This window comes from Solenopsis invicta, chromosome 8 (assembly GCF_016802725.1).
Source record: "Solenopsis invicta isolate M01_SB chromosome 8, UNIL_Sinv_3.0, whole genome shotgun sequence".
Lineage (NCBI taxonomy): Eukaryota > Metazoa > Arthropoda > Insecta > Hymenoptera > Formicidae > Solenopsis > Solenopsis invicta.
In genome coordinates, this window is record NC_052671.1 from 515,645 (window position 1) to 538,823 (window position 23,179).

Genomic DNA, 23,179 nt, shown 5'->3' on the forward strand with positions numbered 1-23,179 from the left:
AGAAGACAAGCAATTTGTGCATATGCTTACATAAGTTACAGTTTTTTCTTTATTGATGGATGTTTATGACAGATATGTGTATCAATAAAATTAATAAAACACCAAGTAACATTCTCGATAGTTTATTAAATTTGTTTTAAGGATTATTATAATATTTTGAAAAAATTGTAGAGGAGAAGAGGGTATTATGGCTACTGTCGACAATATGGCTACCTCTATTATTTCCGTTATTAGCTGACGTATTTTAACAATTGCTTATGGAGTTATTCGGTTAGTAGCCCACCGTTTTTTAGTGATGCTAATCTGCCAATACATAATGACTGACAATTGTTCTAAGGCATTTTTACTTTTGAGCACTTGTAAACTTTTTCAAGATACACTTTTAACCTTTAATTACATACACAGCTTTCTCATTATTCTTAAACTCGAGTGTATTATTACACGAAGGTACATACACTCGAGTGTTTTTTTGTTATTTAACTTTTTATTCGGCCGTATACATTTCGAGTTATACAAAGTTAAAAAAATAACACGGAATTTTGTTAATATGGTTTTTTAAGTGAAATTTTTATATTGAAATATTTCTTTGATAAATCGATTATTATTCTAAAAAGCGGTGTTTAGAAACATTAGAGACATTATTTTATACTTGTTGTTTAATGTCAAACAGGGATAAAATAATATTTTTAATAAAATTTTTAATGGTTTGTCTAAAGCTTCTGAACGCAGAAAAAATTCTAAACAATGGAAAATTAAAAATATATAATTTTGTAACAAGGTACTGTGTTTCTTTTAAACTAAACCAATTTTTTTTTAATTATTTTTATGGATAGCCATATTATAACCATTTTTTTTCTTCCACCGATTATGCAGTGCATTAGATTTTTATAAATCACGTTCTAAATAATAAATATTTCATTACTTTGAGTCTAGAATCTGTCAAACAACACTCTGACGAATATAATCGTTCAAGTTCCAATCGAAAATATTAATTATAAACAAAGTTATTCAATAAAATGAAAATGGGTGCCATATTATCCTTTTCTTCTTTACTATTAAAAAAATTATAGATGATTTCAATGTTTTATTTTTAAAAAATTTTCAATTTTATTACAGTGTAAGTTGTAGCCTGCATGAAAGAGATGAATGTTCACTTTTTTTAAAACTATCGTAAGCAGTTTTAAAAATTGTGCGTATTATATTACGCTGAACAGCCTGTATATGAATATCATTGAGAAAATTGTATTTATAATGAAATGCAAAATGTTTCATGATCACTTAAATTGAAGAATTAGAAATATTAAAAAAAGATTCTTTTAGATATTAATTATCAAAGTAATTAAAATTTAAAGCAAATGGATTATAACTCACTTGTCAGTAACAATTCATTTTACATTAATAAAATTTTAAATTTAATTTTATATTACAAAAATATTTAATATTACCTATTAGAATTTGACATTAAACAATATTTCAAAATGGTGAATTATAATTTATTTGCGTTTAAATTTAATCACTTAGATAATTAATGCCTAAAAAAAATCTCTTTTTTAAAATATTCTTTAATTGGTTATGGAACATTTTGTATTCAATATCTTTCAGTTACTTTTGTAGTATAATATGACTATAATTTTCTCCTATGATATTCTTATTAAAAAAATAACCAAATACTAATTTTTATTAGAAAAGGTGTTATTAAAAGCAAGTTGCTTTTATGTAAATTGTGTGTAGGGCATACATTGTACGACTACTAAATTTAATTCTTATAATTGATCGCACATAAGCATATATTTAAATACATGTGTAGCGTAATAGATTTATGCGATAAATAAAGATTTAAAACGTAATCAAATATTTTATCTGACGTCAGTCAGACGCTGGAACTTGCTCTTTAAAATTACTCTGGTAGCATGACATCCCAACTATATATAATAAAGTATTCGCTTTACATACAAAACGTCATGTAGACACGAACGAGCGTGTGAATAGAGAAAGGTTCGAAGGGTGAATCGCATTAAGGACTAAAGGCTCGTGCCCTAGACGAAATGTATTATAAGTAACGAACATACATTTTTCTTGTTTAAATAAAACATAAAAATGGAGGCATCTTCATCGGGTGAAAAATATCTTTAAATATCTTTAAACCTCTTTACACGTCAATTTCTCAAAATATTACGAGATCGCTATAATTAATTCAAATTACTCGAATCATTGACATAATTAAATAAAATTTGATCGACGTACAAGCGATAATTGTCTAACTGAAATATCATCTTGAATAAAATAAACCGCAATACAATATTTGTCAAAAGTTATTTAAAATAAAGGAGAAAGAAGTAGGCAGTAAGAATACTGGTATGATAAGAATGCAGAGAGCAAAGGAGAATTTTTGTTAAACAACAACAAGATCAAAATGAGATAACAATAAATTATAAATTAAAATATAAAAATTAAAATAACAAATATAAGCTTGAATAAAATTATAATAATAATATACATAGGGGAAAAGAGAGGAAAAGCAGAAATAAGATAGGTGCGCGATATAAGTAAGCACATCGGTTGTAATATTCTATTATACGTATTTTAAATTTCATAAATATAAAATTTTCAATATACAAATTGCGTTGATATATGACGAGTATGATACATTTTTACATTACGTCAAAGATCTCGCGCACATTCATAAAAGTGTTTAATTTTTAGGTATTAGGTATTATATTTTTTTATTTTTTTATTTACGTTTTAAAACGTTTGAAGGTGTTAAGATGTTTCATCTTTAAAAGTATTTAAAAAACGGAGACAAAAATAAAACATTTTAATATCTCGTTGTATGAATAATGTACAACAATACAAACAGCCTAAATCTTATTGTGGACTATACGGTAGTTAATTCAGACACGATGCGCCGATACTATTCGTCACATAGCCGAGCCGAATCAACACTCGACGTGTTTCGACGATATAAAATATGCTACTCTGTAGACACTCTCCACGGGGGCCGGAGCGAGCGTGGAGCGGCGATCCCACAATATTAATAAACCCTCTCTCCTTCGAACCGCTCCGAGGCTCTCTCGCCTATCTTTCGGTCCTTTTTTCGGGTGAGCCTCGGTAAAAGGGGCCACGCCGTGCCGAAACGAGAATGAGCGACCAAGACTTCCAGACAGCGTGGCTCTGGCTTGGTCACAGGTGTGCCTTCGGGCGCGTTCGCTTCGGCTATTCGCTCACACACGCTCGCACACGCTCACACACGCACCCCCAAGTATGCGTGTGTCCAAAAAGCCATTACTTGTTCAACGTTACCGTTCAACGAGTGTCTTTCTTCGTCGTAGTTTTCATCCACGACTTGGTATCGATTTTTACTTGGATTTTTAACATGATCTCTCTCTCTCTCTCTCTCTCTCTCTCTCTCTCTCTTTCTCCCCCTCCCCCTTTACACCGCATCGCATCGCAACGCACCGCATCGCACCGCATCGCACCGCATCGCACCGTTTCGAATTCGTCGCGAAATTTGGCCGCGAGCGCCGAAGCGGTTAGCCCTTTTAGCTCGGATTGGAACGCGGCGCGGCGCGGCGCAGAGCGGAGCGGACAACAAAAGCGGCGTTAAAGCATTCGGTCCGTCGGCAATTTTTTCTGGTTCGATTTTGCGGCGGAGGCACCTCTCGCGGTGAGGAATTCCATCCATCAGTCGGGCCTAGATTACACCGCGTTAGTTACAGAAAGAAAGAAAGAGAGAAAGAGAGAGAAAGAGTGGAAGAAGGGTGAAGAGCGGAGCAGCGCGGCGTGCGCGTGTACATTGGATACGTAGGTGTGTGTATGCGAGAGATGGAGTGTTTCAAGGGTGTTGAGGGGGCGAAGGAGGCCCGAATAGAGGTAAAGAGAAACTGGCCCTGGCTGGAGTACCTTAAGGCTAGACGCGGCGGCGGCGGCCGAGGGAACGAAATGGGCGCGAATGCGGCCGTGGAACAAAGAGAGGCGCGCGGAAAGAGGAAGAGAAGGTAAACGAGAGACGAAGAGAGAGAGAGAGAGAGAGAGAGAGGATAGCGCGAGAAACCGAGAGAGGAGAAACGCTCTTGGGATTCAGGTGTTGATGACCAGACACCGCGCCAGCGCGAGAAGCAGCAACGAAGAAGGCGGCAGAAGCAACGCGCCGCACCGGCGGTGGCTGAAGGCGGGATGCCTTTCATCTTTTCATCTTTGTCTTCTATCTCCGAGGCTCTCTCGCACATCTTTCCGGCCGAAGCACGGCCTAGAGGCTGCTTCCTCCTCGCCTCCTCGCCTCCTCGCCACCCGACGCCTCGACCGCGCATCTCTCAAGCCGAAAACCCCGCAGCGGGAGCTCTCCTCGCGATTCCTACGCATTTCCTAGATGTCCACTTTGGCAAATCGTTTCTTTCACGAGCAATCCAGCAATCGTCAAACTAGCCACGCGCGCACTGCTCCGGAAGCCAATTTTACATATTTTATCGCTTTGAATGACGTGTTCGTCTTGACCCGCGCCTCACACTCTGTCAACTGCCACGCGTTCAACTATTTATAACAAGATACAAAATTATTATTTAAAATATCATATTGATGAATAAAAAGTATTAAATCTACAAAATTGGAATTTTGCATATTTATTTATGCGATTTTTTTCGCGCGCGCACGCGAAAAACTGAAATGTAAGCTTTTGTCATGTTTTTTTTTATTTTTTTTTCACTTTTCTATATGTGATTTAATTGGAATCAATTTTCCTCCAAATTATTTGTCACTTATCATATTTGTTACAAAAATCAAAGCATGCATAATTAACATGCGCAAAGAAAAGAACTGATGCTGTTGATTCAACATTGGAAAGATTTTGTTAATTCATTAACAGTATTAATGATACAAAAAGAATAAAAGTAAATACAAAGATAAATATATAGTTGAATCAACTACATATAGTATATTAAAGTCAACCCGTGATTCGGCGTTTAATTGAATCAAACTACATTTCACAATTCATATTATGGCATTTTTTCTCAGTGTATGATTCTCTCTTTATATTATAAAAAGAGAGAAGATCTAAAAGGAAGAGGATTAATTGAGAAAAATGTAAACGTAAAAATATTATAGGTTGAATCAAGTCTATGACAGAAATCTAAATAGAATCGAACGTATCGCAGTTTACGAAGAAAGTTATCTCGCGCATTCGAGATGGAAGAAATCCCGCGAGAGAATGTACTCACGAGGATACTCGCGTTACGCTACAAAAGATCGAGAGGTTGGCCGTGGCGTGCTACGGCGAAATTAGCCGAATTCTCCTTCTTCGTCGAATCATTTGAGGTTTCCGTTGCTTCCGTTGCGCCTTTTGTTTACTCGCAAACGCGAAAGCGCAACGAACTCTTCGCGTACAATGCAGATCCAATATATATGTACAACGGGCATGAAATTTGGACACGCAGCAGTTTAAGGCTGTTTTAGACGATATCAAATAATTTTGAGGTCAATATCAAATATATCTCTCAAATGTATCTTATATCTACCTGGCTAGGCTATATGTCTACAGCTGTATTTTAAGTATTTAAACAGCTTATTATTAAACGAGATAATTATACGTTACAGTTTATTAAAATGTTGAAATATGCCATGTATCATGCGTATGATGTATCATGTATTACATAGACTGTTGAAAATCTGAATTTAAATCTAAACGCGAAAATATTATTAATTTATAATTTTTTAAATCAATTTTCTGAAAAAGAAGCTTCCGATAAAAAAATTTTATTTTACATTTATTATAAATTTTTGTGGATAAAAGTATTTTTTTATATCACGGGATTGATTTGGTCAAGGATATATATAATATCGGCTTGATATTCTCACAAATCTCTCTCTCTCTCTCTCTCTCTCTCTCTCTCTCATAATATCATTAATTACTTGCAATAATACAATTAGCAATATCTTTGAACAAGAAATTTGTATCAATAACTTACAATAAACGTTTGTACCTGTAAAATAAGCATTGACTTAAAGGCCATCACTAAAAGCTGCGACGTTTGGAGCAGCCTTTATCCCGCTTCTCAGCCCGCTCAGCCGGAATGTTTGCTTAGTAACGAGTACGTTTCGTCGATTTGCACAATACACCGAGTATTATTACTAAATCACGTAGCACGGCCACGTTGCTTTCAATAAAAGACAAATAGGTTGCAAAAGGTGAGCGGAATAAGAAGTGAAAAAGAGCGAAGGTAACGAAAGGATTAAAGGCAGAAAGGTAATTCTCCGTTTGTCTCGTTTTATCTCATGGTCGGCACGTACGCCGCCGTACGCCTTCGATCCTCCGGCTTCGTTGTTTTTCTTCTTTGTATGAATTTGCTCGAAGCCTTGTTAAGCCTTTGCTTTTGGCCCGCGTTATAATGGCACAAATAATGATCCGCGCGAGAACCCACATTCATAATCTGCCACTAATCTAATCGTGTAATTGACTGACTTGCATTTTTCGATTCTCTCGCACGTGCTTTGGTTTCCTTTAAAATTCAGACGAATATAGGCATGCGCTCTTTTCTAATTTCATCTCATTTATTTATTCATGAATAAAGGAGACAGACGCAACGAAATTGTGCATCACAAAACTCGTTTAAACATACGTATACGTATACAATAGAGCGTTCGAATAATTATTGACACAGTGCTCGTGATTAAGTAGAGCGAATTAAAGAGAACAAAAAAACTTTGATATCATTTTACGATTTTCGCAACGGTTAACGGGAAATTAATTGATGAAGATTTGCGAATCAGCGTGCGTCCGCAGTTTAGCGTTTTGATTTTTTAGCGCGCGGCGAGATAGTAGAGGGAGCGCTCTGTAAACAACAATGTGCCAACTGTGCATAGTCACTGTTATATATGGTGTATGTGTGTGTGTGTGTGTGTGTGTGTGTGTGCGCCCGCACATAATTTACATTTTTATTAATAATTTCTATTTATTTTCTTTAATAAAAAAAATGTTTGGCCGAAGGAACAATGTGAAAAATTTGTCAATTTAGAAAAATTGCGTATGAGAGAAATTGCGTTACTTAAAATTAAACCTTTTTACAATTTACAAAAATAATGTACTAGAAGAATTTTGAAGTAACTAATTTCATTTCTCGACTCTGATTTACTCTCTATTCTTATTGTAATTTTTTATATTTCCAAGCTACTTTAATCTTGCCTGCGAAGCAGGTTGAAGAAGTAGATATCACACCATCGCGCGATCGTCTTATCTAAATATTTTACGACGTGTACACGGTCAGTGCACGCTAAATATCGAACTGCAGCTAGTTGACGTAAACCGAACTACCGCTAGTTCAAGTGACCTCTAGGCGAGAAACTATACCTATCTACCTACCAACTTGTTTGCCGAGCACTGCCTTTAACGAGCTTTATTAACGATAATCGATTCGCGTACTTGTAGAGCGTAACGATTGATCATACGAGGTCGATGCGCCGCGCCGTCGCGCCACACCGCGCCGCGCCGTTGTGAATGCTATCGCGACTGCTTTGTCCATAAATCGTTCTCAATGGAAAGTAATAATGGCGCTCTATCGTGTCTCCATTATTTAGCCGCTTATAACGGTCGCCCGCACCGCTCTCGCAATCTCTCGATATCGCTTTATTTTGCTTCCACTTTGGTTATTCTGAAATTGAAATTTCAGGGATCCTCTTGACTCCTCTCTCGCGATAGTCTCGTTGCAATCTGATCCAACGATTAAACGTTTACTGCCCATTTTCACCAATATAGATTAACTTTGATCTCTGTTTAACTCTTAACCTTTTTTAGTTCTGAGAATTAGAAAAAGATTTAGATTTATTTATGGACTTAAGGAATATGACGAAAATAGCGTGCGTACATTATCGGTAATATTTTCAATTATTATATTTATTTATATCATTTTTTATATCGAATGATACAAGTATCATACTTTACTTGTATCAATTGCAACGAATGTTGCAAATCTTTGATAAAAGTTTCCAAAGTCGCGGATTTAATTGAATTTATTCGAAAGATGCACACAAAAAAAGCACGCGTATATATATATATATATATATATATATATATATGTGTGTAAATTTGTAATTCGTAATTCTTTCTCTATGTTATTGATTATTTATGACACGACAGGAAATGTTCGATATCAAGAATTATTACGAGTACAAGGAGTCTCGGCATTTTCTGTCCTATTCTTCTTAAATATATCGTAGGACGCCCGGACGCAACGAGACCCACCAACGAGCGTGACTCGCTGAGGTAGTCCTTATTAAATCTTCCCCGTCTCCATTAGAGGCAGAAATTACGGATAATCCTTTTTATTACGCACGCTACACGGACTCCCATGGAAAGAGAGCGCAGAAAGAGGCAACCGGTACGTTAAAGAAAAAAAAAAAGTCGGGATGGGTCGCGGCCACGGTTCGACGCGGCATGGTGGTCCGCGCTTCCCATTCCCGACAACAAAGCGCTTTTAAACAATCTCCATTGTACCCGTAATCCCGAGCCATGCGTGAAATCAACACGTTTTTCCACTTAATTGACAAACACACGCCTCTCCGTCCATGTGTTCCCGGCGAGCGCCCACCAAACATGACTTGTATCAGTAACATATTTCAAGTATAACGAGTAACATAATAATGTTACTTCAACTGAGCCCCCTCTCCCCCCACCCTCTCAGCCACCTTTCAAGCCGAAAGGACGGATTTTATAGTAGGTAGTATATTTCACTATTCTCTTAGTTTTAGTTGCCTTGAAATATGTCGTGCTACAAGAAATTCTGGAATTAAAGGCTCTTAAAAAAATTCGCAAATTTACTAAAATTCTGATATTTCCAGAGAGAGATTGAAATTAAGCGCTTGAATTTTTCTCACAATATAAGTTTCTTAAAATCAATTCCAGCTTAACGATTCCTATGTAAAATATATACATGTAAGAAAGGAATATTATAAATGCATATACAGAATAACTTGGGAGAATTGACCTGTGAAATTCACTGAAGAAATTAAAATTCATAAATTACTCCAATCATATGAAAGATTCAAATTGGTAATTCTTGGTAAATAACAAGGTAGGTAGAGGGTAGAACATAGAGGGTAAGAATAAAAAATACTCATGTGAATATCGTTATTCTACGTATATACAATAATTTATTTCGCTACGAATCGTTTCTACATTTACAAATCGTTTTTGCTCGAGCGAGTACGAGTACAGAATATAGATGGATGCGACAATGCACAAATGTAACGAGCAGCCTCTTGTTTTAAGAAATGCAAGGCTTATAATTTAATCAACGGCACATTACGCAAGAAAACGCACTTGGTATTCCACGAAAATCTGACGATATCATAACGATGCAGTTTTAAATTTTACAGATTTAATACCGAGACTATTAATTGGACATATTTTTATAAAAAAAATATCAAGTACCTTTGTATCTATTTTTTGACAGTAAAACGTATGGCTGTTTTAAGAATTTTCTTTAAAGAGTTTCACGTTATAAAAATAATTTACGATGTAAATCTTAATCTACTTTTCAAACCAGTGTGATTGGTTTGCCTAAAATTCAATTATTAATAAGTTAGTTATATTAACCTATAAATATATTTACATTTTTACAAAAAGGACAGAATAAATACGTGAGCAAGGTATATGTTTGCTGTTTGCTTCATGGTTTGCATCATAAAAAATAAATAGCACGTGGTGTTTTTTCTATACAATTATTCCCGCAAAGCGCGTGCGTCGAAAAGAAGACTTTTTCAATCGATGATAATTAAAACCGGCACTTTTTGTTTCTTTTATACAAAATATCCCAATTAATAGTTACACAGCACAAAAGAAACACACTCTTTGAAATACATATTGACATATGAATCTCAAAGTCAGCTTCATATTGTTACTTATATTTTTGCGCCAAACCTAACATCGGTATAGCTGTGCTCGCGCCCGCGCCCGCGCCCGTGTCCGCGCCTGCGCCTAATCGTTTAGAGATCGTCTAATTAGTTAATTATGTAGGCGAAACTTTGTTCGAGCGATAATTATTATTTTTGTGCACAACGTCGCGCGCTGCCGTCGATTCGGGGTATTACGGTTGATAACAATCAATTTTTTGCGCTCATGCGATAGCCGTAAATTATGAATAACTCTAGCTAACTGCTCAGCGGACAGTTTGTAAGTTTAGAGAGAGAGAGAGAGAGATTGTGACCAAGCGATTCTCGCGAGGCGCGAAACAAAAACCCATATCAGCGAGCAAAGACCTCCCGATAAAAGGATGGCCTTTACGAAACGAGGAACTAACATTTTGTCTACGATGTCTCCCTATATCTGCATCGCGTCGATTCGCGTCGATTCGCGTCGACTCATAGTAAATTGGACAAAAAAGATGGCAGCATTTTGCACGTCCAATCGATTGCATCGCGATCATCTCGTTGCCATGGAATAAGACAGTGTCGATTTCGCGCGAGACGTCAATAGTAAATAGAAATTCTGCGGATTTCCTTTAAATACATTTCGCACCTTCGCTTACCTAAGAAAATCTGACGAAAATTCTTCATACGTTTCTAAATAGAATTTGGTACGGGTATACGACTGCCATGGTCCGATTTAGGCATAGCTGTAACAGCGCGTGGCGCGAACCATATTCTCTCTCATCTCTTCGCGCAAAAGATATCGGATAAATGAAGGTGGAATGTACACGCAAACGGCACAAACACATTCGGGGGACGCGGTAGAGCTGTTGAAAGCACGCTCGGAATCTTTGAGAAAACAAACTTCTTTAAACGTCTTCGAGACGCGTTACGAACTCACGCGTCATTCAACTAAGCCTTTCGACGACGAGACAACGAAGAAAGTTCAAGTGGCGGTGCCATAGGACGGCCTCTGAACACCCGTAGTTGCGATCGACATCGAATACCCGGCGTAGAGTGGTCTCGGCACGAGGAGCGAAGACTTTTTCGCGATCGGCTCGTCCGTCAATCTCGACGAGGTTTCCTCATCGGCCGCGGTACCAGTACCAATCCTACCACCGCCACCGCCATCGCCGCCGCTACCCTCGTTGTTGTCGTCGGGCGCAATGATATTCTCGATAGTGAACGGTTTCTTAAACCTTTTTTCCGAATTCGTTGCGGTAAGAACGACATGATCCTCGCGATTCGAGGGCAACTGAGTTCGCTCGACCTCCACCGCCAAACTCGAGATCGGCGAGAGGTGGCGATAGGACGATTTGCAGGAGGCGAGCGAATTCGGCGAGGCGATGGTGGGCGACGTTGGCGGCGACGAGGTGGCGACGGTGACGGTGGTCAGGGCGGTGCTTCGATAGAGATTCATTCTGGATGACGAGGACGAGGACGAGGAGGACGAGAGCGGTTCCTCCTCGGTGAGTTTATCACGGTTGTAAGCCGTAATCTCGTAATTATTCTCACCCGTGAAGACCGTCTCGTTTTCTCTGCCGGTGGTAGCGGCGATACCGGCGCCGGCGGCGGCGGCGGCGGCGGCGGCGGCGGCGGCGGTCCGTTCTCCAGAGCACGCTCGCCCCCCGACAGACGGCGCTCATCCCGCATGTCCCGCGTCGAATGCTGCATTACCTGTCTGCCGGTGGCGGTGGTCTGTTGAATGTACGGCATTTGCGATACCGCGTACGAGGGCGAAACCGCCGGAAAAGCAGGAAAGTTCCAGGAAGCGGCGGAATGCAGCAAGGCGGCGGCTTCGTACGTTCTCAGAATGTCGTTACCGCCGTCGGCGGCACCGCCCGCGAGTCTCTGTCTCACTTCGGGTGACAGTAGGTAGTAGCCGGCGGTGACAGCTTCAGGCGCGGTCGGTCCTGCTGGCAGGCGGCGGCGGCGGCGGCGGCGGCAGCGGCGGCGACGACGGCACCGTCGAATCGGCCGAAACTAGCCGCGCCGGTGAAATCACCGTGATTCGAGGCGGTAGCGACCATCATTCGCCTCTCCTGTATCTCCCATCGCAGCAGGTCGTCCCGCAAACGATGAAGATTCGCCAGGCTGAGACCGTTACCGGGACACGTCCCGCTCGCGTCGATGATTCCGCCGCCGGTCGACGCGACCTGTTCTGGATGCGGTTGCGGCTGCGGCTCGTGGCGGTGGCGGCGGCGGCGGCGGCGGTGGCGGTGGCGGAGGCGGCGGCGGTGGCAACGGCGGCGGCATCGCCGAAGCGAGCGCCTGCAGCTCCGACTTGAGCAGCTCCTTGTCCGGTTTGTGCAGTTTGAAGCGCTTCCGTCGGCGAAGGAGCGAACCGTTCTCGAACATGGACAGTGCGGCGGGATGCAAGGCCCAGTAGGCTCCCTTTCCCGGACGATGCGGACCGCGCGGTACCTGAAATTCGATCGTCGTCGTGTCAAATGCATACGTTTCATCTAGGACAATCAAAATTAGTCTTTCGCGATAGAGTGTACTTTTATCCAAACCGATTGACTCGCACATATCGAAATGTCGAGACTTATACCTATATGTGACTAATTTCAATATAATCCCCTAACGGCATAAGATATCGTACGAACATTCGTATAATATCGTGATAGCGTGCGTTTATTTCTAAAATATTACAATATTCGTTCGATATCGTAAACTGTTAGGGTCCTAGATTCGTGGACAATTCTTTTTCTTTTTCTAGTTTACTATCGTGCGTACATAAATAATCCTAAAATTTTTGTGCGATAAAATATTGCTTAAAACAAACATTGATATGTGTATTTATCGAGGGGAAATTCACAGCCGGCATTGGTGTACAAAATTTCGGCAGTGGACTGAAAAAAGTAAGCAGTGACCTATAATATTGACGGCATTGTCATCAGTGGTTGGGGAGTGGTGAGCTCACTTCAGAGTCGGTTTTTCGATCATGGGGTTGAGCACAAAAATTTTTTCTTGCATATTCCGAAAACACATAAATAAGAGAATATTTTAAGCCTATAATCAATTTCATAATTGCTTTCTTTCTGGTAGTTTACTCTTGTACCTGAACGGTGGGGTGCTCACTTCAGGGACGGTTTTTCGATCAAGGGGTTGAGCACAAAAATCTGGTCTTGCATATTTCGAAAGCACATAAATAGGAGAATATTTTAAGCCTATATTCAGTTTCAGAATTGCTTTCTTTCTGGTACTTTACGCTTGTACCGTTAATGTGTATTCGTACTTTCGGGACGATTTTCTGGTCGAAGAGATTGAGTACAAACATTTATTTATATATCGTTGGAAAGCACATAAAAAGCACTTAATTCTAGTGTATTTATTTTTTTATTTTATTAATTATTTATATGAGTTGGAGCTGGCTTAACGTTAAACTGGCACTCCCACCTTCAATCTCATTTTCCTGCTAAACCGCTCGAACACAAAAATTTCAAATAGGGTACATAATTAGCACATAAAAAGCATTTAATTTTGGCATAAGTGGCGTTTCGATTTTTTGTGGTGGGGGTGCTAACTTAACAGACATTATTTTTAGTATTCTATTGTTTAAAGTTAGGTATACCTATGCATAAGACATCACATAATAATGTGCAATTACAGTAAAATGTATAGAATTTTTAAAGAAGAATGTTTAAAATTTATTTTGATTACAAACAAATACAATATCAAGGTCATTATTTTGATTATTTTGATTATTTTTAGTGTTCCATTGTTTGAAGTTATATGCATAAGATATCACATAATAATATGCAATTACATTAAAATGTATAGATACAGTTCGTAAATAAAATTTTTGGAAGTTTTTTGTATAATTGTGTAGAATACTTCGGGAAAGCTTTAGAATTCTTGTGCAGGCATTGGCGTATGATAATGGGCAGTACGCGGTAGTGTTCATAATTGCATGGCATTGCCTTAATTTTAATATAGGATTGATGGCATTGTAGGCATTGACTAATTGTAAGCACTGTCGGCAGTGTACGAAAATGTCGGCAGTGTTTTACAGCAATGCCAAAAATCGGCATTGGTGTACAAAATTTGGGATTGTGAATTTCCCCTCGGTATTTATTAAAACTGTACTTTTAATCATGTCAAAAATACTTTACGAGAGAGAGAGAGAGAGAGAGAAGATCAATTTCATTAAATTAATTTATCACTAATTCCTCAAAAAATTTATATTTAAAAAATTTGCTAATACACAAACAATCGAATAACAGCTCAATCTATATTGGACTACGATAGATAATATGTAAGATGACAGATAATAAAATCGCATGAATATCGTATCGATTCGATGTCAATCTTGAATTTAAACATATATTTTTGGCAAATTTTTCATTTTTTGTTTCCAACGAAAAATAAATGAAATTGACGCTGCATCAAATCCGTACTTTGCTCTTCGAAGCGTCATAAATTATCTTTTTCCATAAATAAAGATTTTAAATAAAGAATCCATATTTAGATATTCTCGCGCATCGTAACTTAAAACTGTGTGTGACAGCTTTAGTTGACAGCTACAGCAGTTAATATGAAAAATGAAATATAAAACTAATATAAATGGAGGATAAACGTAAATTATATGATATTAAGGTAGCTAAACCCCAACTATATGAGTCAACGACAGACTTAAACATATTCCTAAATTAAAATTTTTAAACAAAATATATCGTTATTTAAAATGTAAAAATAAAAAACAAAACATTTTATACACTTACGATATTACGGCTGAGTTCGGAGAGCACGCTATCACCGCTATTGCATCATTTTATCCTTACTTTACGTCTAATGATCGATAAAGATAGAAGATTTATTCGCGTTGCATGCTCCAACATACTCCTACTCCCTACTCACTCCAACATGCTCCAATATGTTGCAGGTGAGTATGATTATATTGGAACATAAGACGCGAACAAACTTAATAAAATAATGAAATAACGCCAATAGCGCGCTCTCAGAATCCTAAATTTCACCCCAAATCACCATCATAATAAAAATAAATTAATTTAAGAAGAGAAAAGAAAAACTATGTATCATGTAATCTCCTTGTCGCTCCTTGACAGTGCGACGGTGTCATACCTATAGAGTTTCTCAATTTTCGAGAAAATTTATAAAATCAAGATATTTTATTGACTCAAACTTTAATATCATACGGTAAATATTTGCGATCTTGTTACACATGCTTCTTCACAAATTCAATTACTTGAAACTCGTTTCTTATTAGCTTGTTTAATGTATGCTTTCGAATCTTTCGATTATGTATATGAAAATTCGTGTCGCATCACGGTAGAAAAGAAGCAGCTACACTGCAATGAAAGTAAATACGGAAAAATCTGCGATGTTTGACAGGATGGTAAATCGATCTCATATTTTCCAAGCACATGTAATAATATCGAAATTACTTGAGACGAAAGTTTCAACAATTCTTGAATCTATGTGTTTTGGAGTCTAACTAAAATAATAATAAATTTGTTCTTAACGAACGATGGTGACGGATCGTCGTGCGTATCGAATATACGGAAGGTCGTTGAGTATTTGCTTAAGCATATACAGAAGTGGCGAGAGAGTCTTAGGAACGGAAAGTTCAGTCGCGTCGATTGGAAAACTCAGAATCGGTCTGAAACTAGGTCTGCGCTACTTTGGAATCCACGCTTTGATGAATACGCGCGTTGTGAAGTCGCGCCTTAATTGATATCTCGATGAACGATCGAGACGGAAGATGCCGGTCGCCGTCGCCGTTGCCGTCGCCGTCGCGTAAAACGCTGGCAACGATGTTCGAGGCAATTATGCGATTCTCGTAAAGCACGGTCGCTCGTATTGCACACTCAGGTGAGTAGCCCCTGTTTTTCCCCTCTTGGTATCGCGTGGAAAGGCGCCTCTAACACACACTCGGTCCTCGACGCGATGGCCGATATAAGGCGCAGTCTTAGTGGCGATTGATGAGCTGTAGAGAGCCAGGAGAGCCATTACTTGCCAGGAACGAACAGGTTTTACATTTAATAACGCGAAACGATTATCTGCCGATCGGTTGAGTTAATTCGATCGGAAAGGCATAACCTGCTGCCGGACAGATCTCGCGGAGGGAAATATATTACCGTCGCTATTATTAGTACCACGCCTCGACGAGAGATAGACGAGATCGCTTAAGCTGCGTTCGCGTCTTTTGCGTCATTTCTTTCCATCGCGTTATGCCGGCAATCTGGAATTTCAAGTCGCGGAGGAGAGGGGGAGGAAGGAGAGAGATTATGTTCGACTGCTCCAACAAATTCGAATTTCAAATACCGTGCACCATTGCACAACCAAGGGTCTCTTGCATTTATTAAAAATGACATTTTTGCGCTCTTGAGAGAAAAGACATTTTAACTCATTTTAATTTTTTTAATTTTACCTAATGTAATATATGATTTTTATATTTATATTACAGAAAGAAAGATAATAGGTAGAATATTTTTTACCTACTAATTCTATCGGTACAAATATCATCGTGATTTTGATCAATTCAAAAAATACAACACTAATACATCTTTATCGAATTGGTCTAGAAAACAATATTAACAATAAGTTACACTGCCTAAAAAAATTAGTAAGGAACGTAAAATCAGATTCAAAATTTATACAATTTTATCATATTAATCAGACTTACAATTAGATTTTATTCACTGTTAAAAGAAAATCCATTTTTTTCGATTATGAATTATTTGACTTAATAATTATTAAGATAATGCTTTTTTATTTCAAAAATTTAATTCGACATCTTTTTAAAACTTTTAATTTTGTCTATACTGTATCTATTTCTATTCCAATCCTAAAGTCAGTTTAACATTAAGCAAAAAATTTACTTGTTACTTTAGGACAAAAAGATGTTTGTATAAATCTGATAACGATTACTTTTGTAAACTTTGTAGAAATTGACAAAAAAATCTATAAAAAAAAAAAAACAGGTTTCTCCATCAACTGTTATAATATATTTATATAAAACTAATATCGATTTCAATTAATCCACAATCAACGTTTGCTTCTTCCGGCATAAAACTTTATGAAAATTTCTCGCAGAGACATTATTACTTTCCATCGTTTCCGCTTATAGTTTTACGCTTTCTAGCGACGGTAATTATTATTCGTTGTAAATAGAGGCCCATACAGGGTAAAATTTGCCCAATTTAAAAGAATACAAATATTTTATTAAATTTGATAAAAATATCCTGCATTTCTTTTTTTGATTTTAAAATTGTTCTTCATTTGAATTGATTGATCTAAAATTGAAATTTTAATTTTCTGACAATATACCTATTTATGTAGAATATTTTAGCAAAATACAAGATAAAAGTTCTTTTGTACAGTTTTGCCGTTCTACATATGATAATAGAATACATAAAATAGAATACAGAACTTTTAAGTTTTTAGTAGAGTGGAAACGTGGCCTCAAGTTAGAAATTTATCTTAAAACTGACACTTGTACTTTTTATGTATCCGAAAAAGATTAAGTTTCGATCATTTTTACATTCCTAACTTTTAAACGCACTGAACAAAATACAGTGATAAATAAATAAATTTCGGAATTACAATTGTATTTGAATCTTGTGAAATACATAATATAACAATTAATTATATATTTTTCTCATATGTTTTCAAATAATACATTTTTAATAAATTTAGCTTTACTATGAATAATATAACTGTATAATATAATTAATAATACAAAGTTCAAATTATGCCTACAATTGAATGCAAATAAATCTTAAGAATCTTGTGAATCGTTTAGCGCTTTGAAGCTACACCAATTGCATCATTCATTGTTGATTTCTCACTAATATTTCAGTTAAAATATTGTTGAATTAATAATATAGACTTATAGGCAGCAAATACATTCATGTATCACAAAATTAAATGTATTTAATGTGTTAACAAGAACAACAGAAAGTAAATGCGTAAAACGTTTGAAGAAACATGTATTATCATCGTCATCGTGTGATTTGTTATCGCTCTTAATACTTAAATATTTTTCTTCGTAATTACTATAAAATTGTAAGCAAGCGTAACAGAAATTTCGATAAAAAAATAATATAAACTTTAAATTTAATACTTTGAAAGATTTTGGGCTGCACATTTTATGTAAAATAGTACGACAACTTTTTTGCATGAAAATGTTTTCTGATACAACTATATAAAATATTTGGATTAGTCTCTTAAAGACGTTTTTGATTTACAATGGGAACCCGTAAAAATTCACGACGTTAATGAATATTTATCATCGGAATCCGGATGATTGTATGACTGGAAGAAGAATCGAAACGTCCTCTACAGGGGAGACCAGGACAATTCGGAAGACGGGGCAATTCGAAAAATGGAAATATCTTTTTATAGGTACATATTAAAAATTTACTTTAAATTTACTGTAAACGCGTCCTAATGTAACGGTGCTGCTAACAAAGTTTTGTTGGCAACGGCGTCATATTGAAGTCGTAGTAGTGAAAACTGTTTTGTGACAGTCGAAGTAATTTCTGATAGTCTGCATTTCTTCGAAATTTAAGTAAGATAAATAAGATTCTTTTTGAAAACTTTGAATGTATCGTGTCCAGTTGTATGTATTTAAAACATTTCGTGTTTACTTTTTGCTGTGTGACGTCTATTTTTTGTCGATCACGCAATAATGCGCACAGTTGATGTCTGGGCTATTCGCTATTCGAAACACCAAATTTCGAATCGTCGTTCGTAGAGCTCTATATTATAAGAGTAGCGCAATCCTTTTATCTTTTAGCGATGCCGACTGATGGACCTAATGATCTCTCATCCAATAAGCTCACATTCAGTGATTTTAGTTTCCACACTTTTCAGCCAATCAGCATTAGGTCCAACAGGGCGGTGTTTGCATTACTCTTATAGTATAGAGCTCTAGTCGTTCGGACAATTTTTTTCTTTCATATTTGCGTTCTACGTATCAAATACACAATTTAATACTCAACAGATGTAATTACACGAAATACGAATAGTCCCTGACTTGTTCCGAAAACGCTAAAGCAATAAAATGTTTTATTGTGCGTTTGTTTTCTTTTATTGTATTTTACATAACATTTCTTCATAATACTATGTATCCTTTTCTGAATAAAACAAAGTCTTAACAATAAGTTTTTTATCTTGTTTTCATCTTAAACTATAAATTTCAAAATATTTTCAGATTAGCTTCAAATTACCCCGGGCTCGGGGCTATTCGAAATATTTGGCATTGGTCAACATTTTTATATGTACTTCAAAGCAAGTACATTTCCGTGTTCTATCTATAATGGCATTGTGAAGGAGAAGGTTCAACCGTCCAACTTTCTTTTTTAATGAATATAGGACTCAGGAGACGCAAAAGAAAAAAAAGTCTTCCGAATTGCCCGGTCTCCACTATGTATTATTAACATTAACATCTGTTTCTACCAATGTGGACTTTGTGTTTAATTTACTCGTTATCTTTTTCTAGCATCTTTTCAAAATAACACGATTTGTGAACGAATAAACAAATAACATAAAAATAATGTAATTTTATAACATAAAGTCTAAGCTAAATAAATAAATTGTATGTGTCAACATATGACAAATAATAATTTTGCTGAAGAAATACGTTTTCCACACTCTGTTTCTAAACTGTGTCAAAATGTAACACTTTTTATATCAATTTTTTACATAATATTTATGTTACTTTCTAACATATTCATCTTAGGTTAAATTAACACAAAAATTTGAGTGAACTGTTTGGAACATGCGATGCATATGTTAACACAAATTTTCAACTACGTAGAAAAAGATAATGAGTTAAGTAAAATCAAGATGAAAGTTAATCTATATTAATAAAAATAAACATAAGAAAAAATAAAATTTGCGATTCGTAAACTGCGCCTGGCTCTCATTTGTCCAATATTGCTTTTTTTCATTTTGAAATATGTGGATATCTCCAATGGTTCCTCCAGTGGTCAAGTTTGTCTCCACCATGTGACACACGTGGGGTGTGGAAGGTTGAAAATGATTTTATCGTGACAGCTCGAGGAGCGAGGAGCGACGAAAGGTATCCGACGTTCTTTCGTAATTTTGAGGAACCGCGAATGAACGGTACGCGCCATGACGACGATGATCGCGCGGTCGCACACGTTGGCAGGTGCGAAACAGATGGCTCGATAATACAACAACCAAGCACCTTGCGTCGTCGCTTCGCGAGTCCGGACGTTCACGTTGAAAAGGCACATCGCGTCAATCAAAGATCCGTTCCATCATGCTTTTCGTTCAACGAACGTGATTCGAGAGTTGTATTACTTTTTGCAAGTGATTCGTCGTTGTGCTCGTTAAAGTTAAATGTGGGACAATATTGGAGCGTGCTACCAACGCGCTATTACATCATTTCATCCTTATTTTACGTCTAATAACCAATAAAGATAGAATGGCAGAACAGCACTGATAGCGCACCCTCCAAACGCAATCATTCATCTCTCGTTAATCGAGGTGGCAATCTTTTGTCTTTGTGATATATTAAGTTTGTTCGCGTCGCATGCTCCAATATTTCTACTCACTCCAACACGCTTCAATACGTTTCAACTAACGATGTGATTGGTGACGAAAGTGATCCAAGTGATCCAAGTGTAATATTCTCTGATCTACATTGAACCTGTTCTTCTCTATCTAAAGACAAGTAATCTCTTGCAGAAATTAGTGACTAATATAAGACGAACGCAACTTGATATTATTCAGCCGTCGGATGGGATAGACAACGGGATGGACACGGCTGGACTAACCTTAATGAAGCAATCGTTGAAGGACAAGTTGTGCCTCAAGGAGTTTTGCCATCGTCGCGTGTCCTTCCTATAGTACGGGAAACGGTCGGCGATGAATTTGTAAATCTCGGCGAGCGGTAGCATCTTGTCCCTCGACGACCATATCGCCATCGCCGTCAGCGATATGTAGGAGTAGGGCGGTTTCTGATCACCATAGGTATCGCGCGAGGGCCGCGGCATCATCGACGATGAGCGGCGAGATCAAAACGATACCGAAGAGCAGTCTCTCTCTCTCTCTCTCTCTCTCTCTCTCTCTCTCTCTCTCTGTCTGTCTCACTCCTCCCTACGTGTTCCTAACTCGGTCGACACTTTGCACGCAACGTGCAATTCTTCCTCCAATACTCGCGCGCCAGCATTCTCCGTATCTTCGCGCCGCGACTCGATAGGAACACGAGGAGGTGATAGTAATAGGCTGCTCTCGGCTGCGAGCGGAGACGGAAATTTCCATCGGACCCAACCACGGGGACCCGCGGCCGGCCGAGGCCGAGCGAGGTTCGCTCCCTGTGTCTGACCCACGCTGTGTGTATCACGGTATCACAATCCGATTGATTTTCAACACTCCTCGCGTTTGTACTCGGTATTCACCTAAAGCCCCCCCGAGCACGCCCAAACACACCGAGTACCCGCGATCGCGTCTCCGCGGATACTGCGGCCGATCCATACCCACACCCCCGCACACGGGTTTCCCCTACTCGTGAGTCCGAGGCTCCACCGTGTCCCGGATTGGAGCCTGTCGTGTCTCGCCTTTTCGGCCGGTCTCGCTCGCGCTACCGGCAACCACCTTCGTCCAATGGCGCGGAAGCTCTCCTCTCCTCTCCTCTCTTTCTCTCCCTCTCCCTCTCTCTCTGTCCCCACCCGACCACGCGAAAAGGGCGTGTCTTTGCCATTTGTCGGAGTGACTTCCGAAAGGCGGGCCTCTTTCGCGAATGTCGCCGAAGAGCCACCTCCCTCGAACGAGCGAGTCGAGGCCAATCCGATCGAGTACCATCCACGAGCACTGCACCACCTACCAGGCCAGCCTACGTTCATCAGTGCAGCGCAACGAGAACTCCTGTCTTCCGACAGATCGATTTTCGCGCGGCGTGCTTTCGTTCCAACGCGATTGAAACCAGTGTAATTTCCTCGCGAGTCTAAATCCTCCAACGACTAAGTGTTTGATAATCCCACCCGGCCAATTGGAGTCTGGGATTTTCTCTCTGAGGATTTTCCAAAACATTTCTTTTTTTTTTCTTTTTTTTATGTCGTATTTTTGGGCAAATAGAATGAAATTGCTAGATGTAAAAGAAAAGGAATGCGAAATAATACAAAGAAAAAATATATTCTCTACTTACACGGCATAGATGTCGTAGAAACGTCCATGGGACGTTTGAAAGACGTCCTTGAGACGTTTTTTGATAAAGTCTGCTGTGTGGGTAGGTACAAATAAATCACATTTCATTTTTGTATGCAAAGTAAAACAACTTTATTTCTCAATCTAATAAGAAATGTCAGACTTTCGTAAAAATATTCGTGTTTATTAATTTTTTACATATTGTGCATAATACATATTACATTTAAAATAGAATACGATGTTACGTTATCGTTGAAAACTACAAAGTGAACTTCCTACATAGATATCAAAAGCCGGAATTCTTAGGCCGTTTTTATATTTAAGATCGTCTTAAGTACCGTCTTAAGATATATATCATCAGCCAACGAGGAATAGGTTTAAAAATTCTACTCGTCGGGCAGAGTAATTTTGAAGAGTAACCATGGTGAAGAAATCTCAAGATCTACTCGATAAGTAAAATTTTCGAACCCATCCCAGAGAGTCATATTTGCATCTTAAGACATTACTTAAGACGGTCTTGAAATAATTATGATAACTATCGACTATAAATACCAGTTAAAGAAATTCGAAATAAAAATGAATTGTTGGAGATTTATTTAGACTTGTCACGACCCTCTATTGAGCCACAGCTACGTAAAGAAACATTTTTCTTCGATTGTCAAGTTTTGTTGCTCGTGAATAAATGTAATTATTAACTATCATCATGTCCCGATATTTAAATCTGAATTAATAAAATCGATTACTTTTATCTTTATTTCGTTCAACGAACACACGAGCGCGACTGTAAATCCTGCGCACGTTTCTGAGTACCATTAGCAAAATTGTACTGTTCATCGAGAGAGTTCAAGATCGATCTTCTCCTAGTTAGGGAGATCTAACCTAATCTCTCTCGATCGGTGACTGCGCCAACCTTGCAGGTGGAGGAGAAAGAGTGGGAGAAGATAAACCAATCGGATCGAAGCGCTTTCCTCGCTCAGAGTTTGCAGGCAAGAGGCGTGTCGCTACGCCTAGTGCCTCGCCGACAAAATGGCAATTCTCTTTGCGCGTAATGTACACTAATATTTCAACTAGACGTGTTTTCAAGAAATATCTTCGGAAGGGACACGTCACTTCTGCATACCCATAGTTCCTGATTACTTTTATT

At 38.0% G+C, this 23,179-nt stretch overlaps 1 protein-coding gene across 1 annotated transcript; it reads right to left on the minus strand.

The window, feature by feature from the left end:
• Positions 1-9,107: 9,107 nt before the first annotated feature.
• LOC105192890 lies at positions 9,108-21,493 on the minus strand. The gene is given in 5 exon segments (XM_039452986.1): positions 9,108-11,429; positions 11,489-11,802; positions 11,805-12,078; positions 12,080-12,315; positions 20,667-21,493. Coding segments are annotated over 5 exon segments (1,638 nt in total). The 5' UTR covers positions 20,889-21,493; the 3' UTR covers positions 9,108-10,837.
• Positions 21,494-23,179: the final 1,686 nt, after the last annotated feature.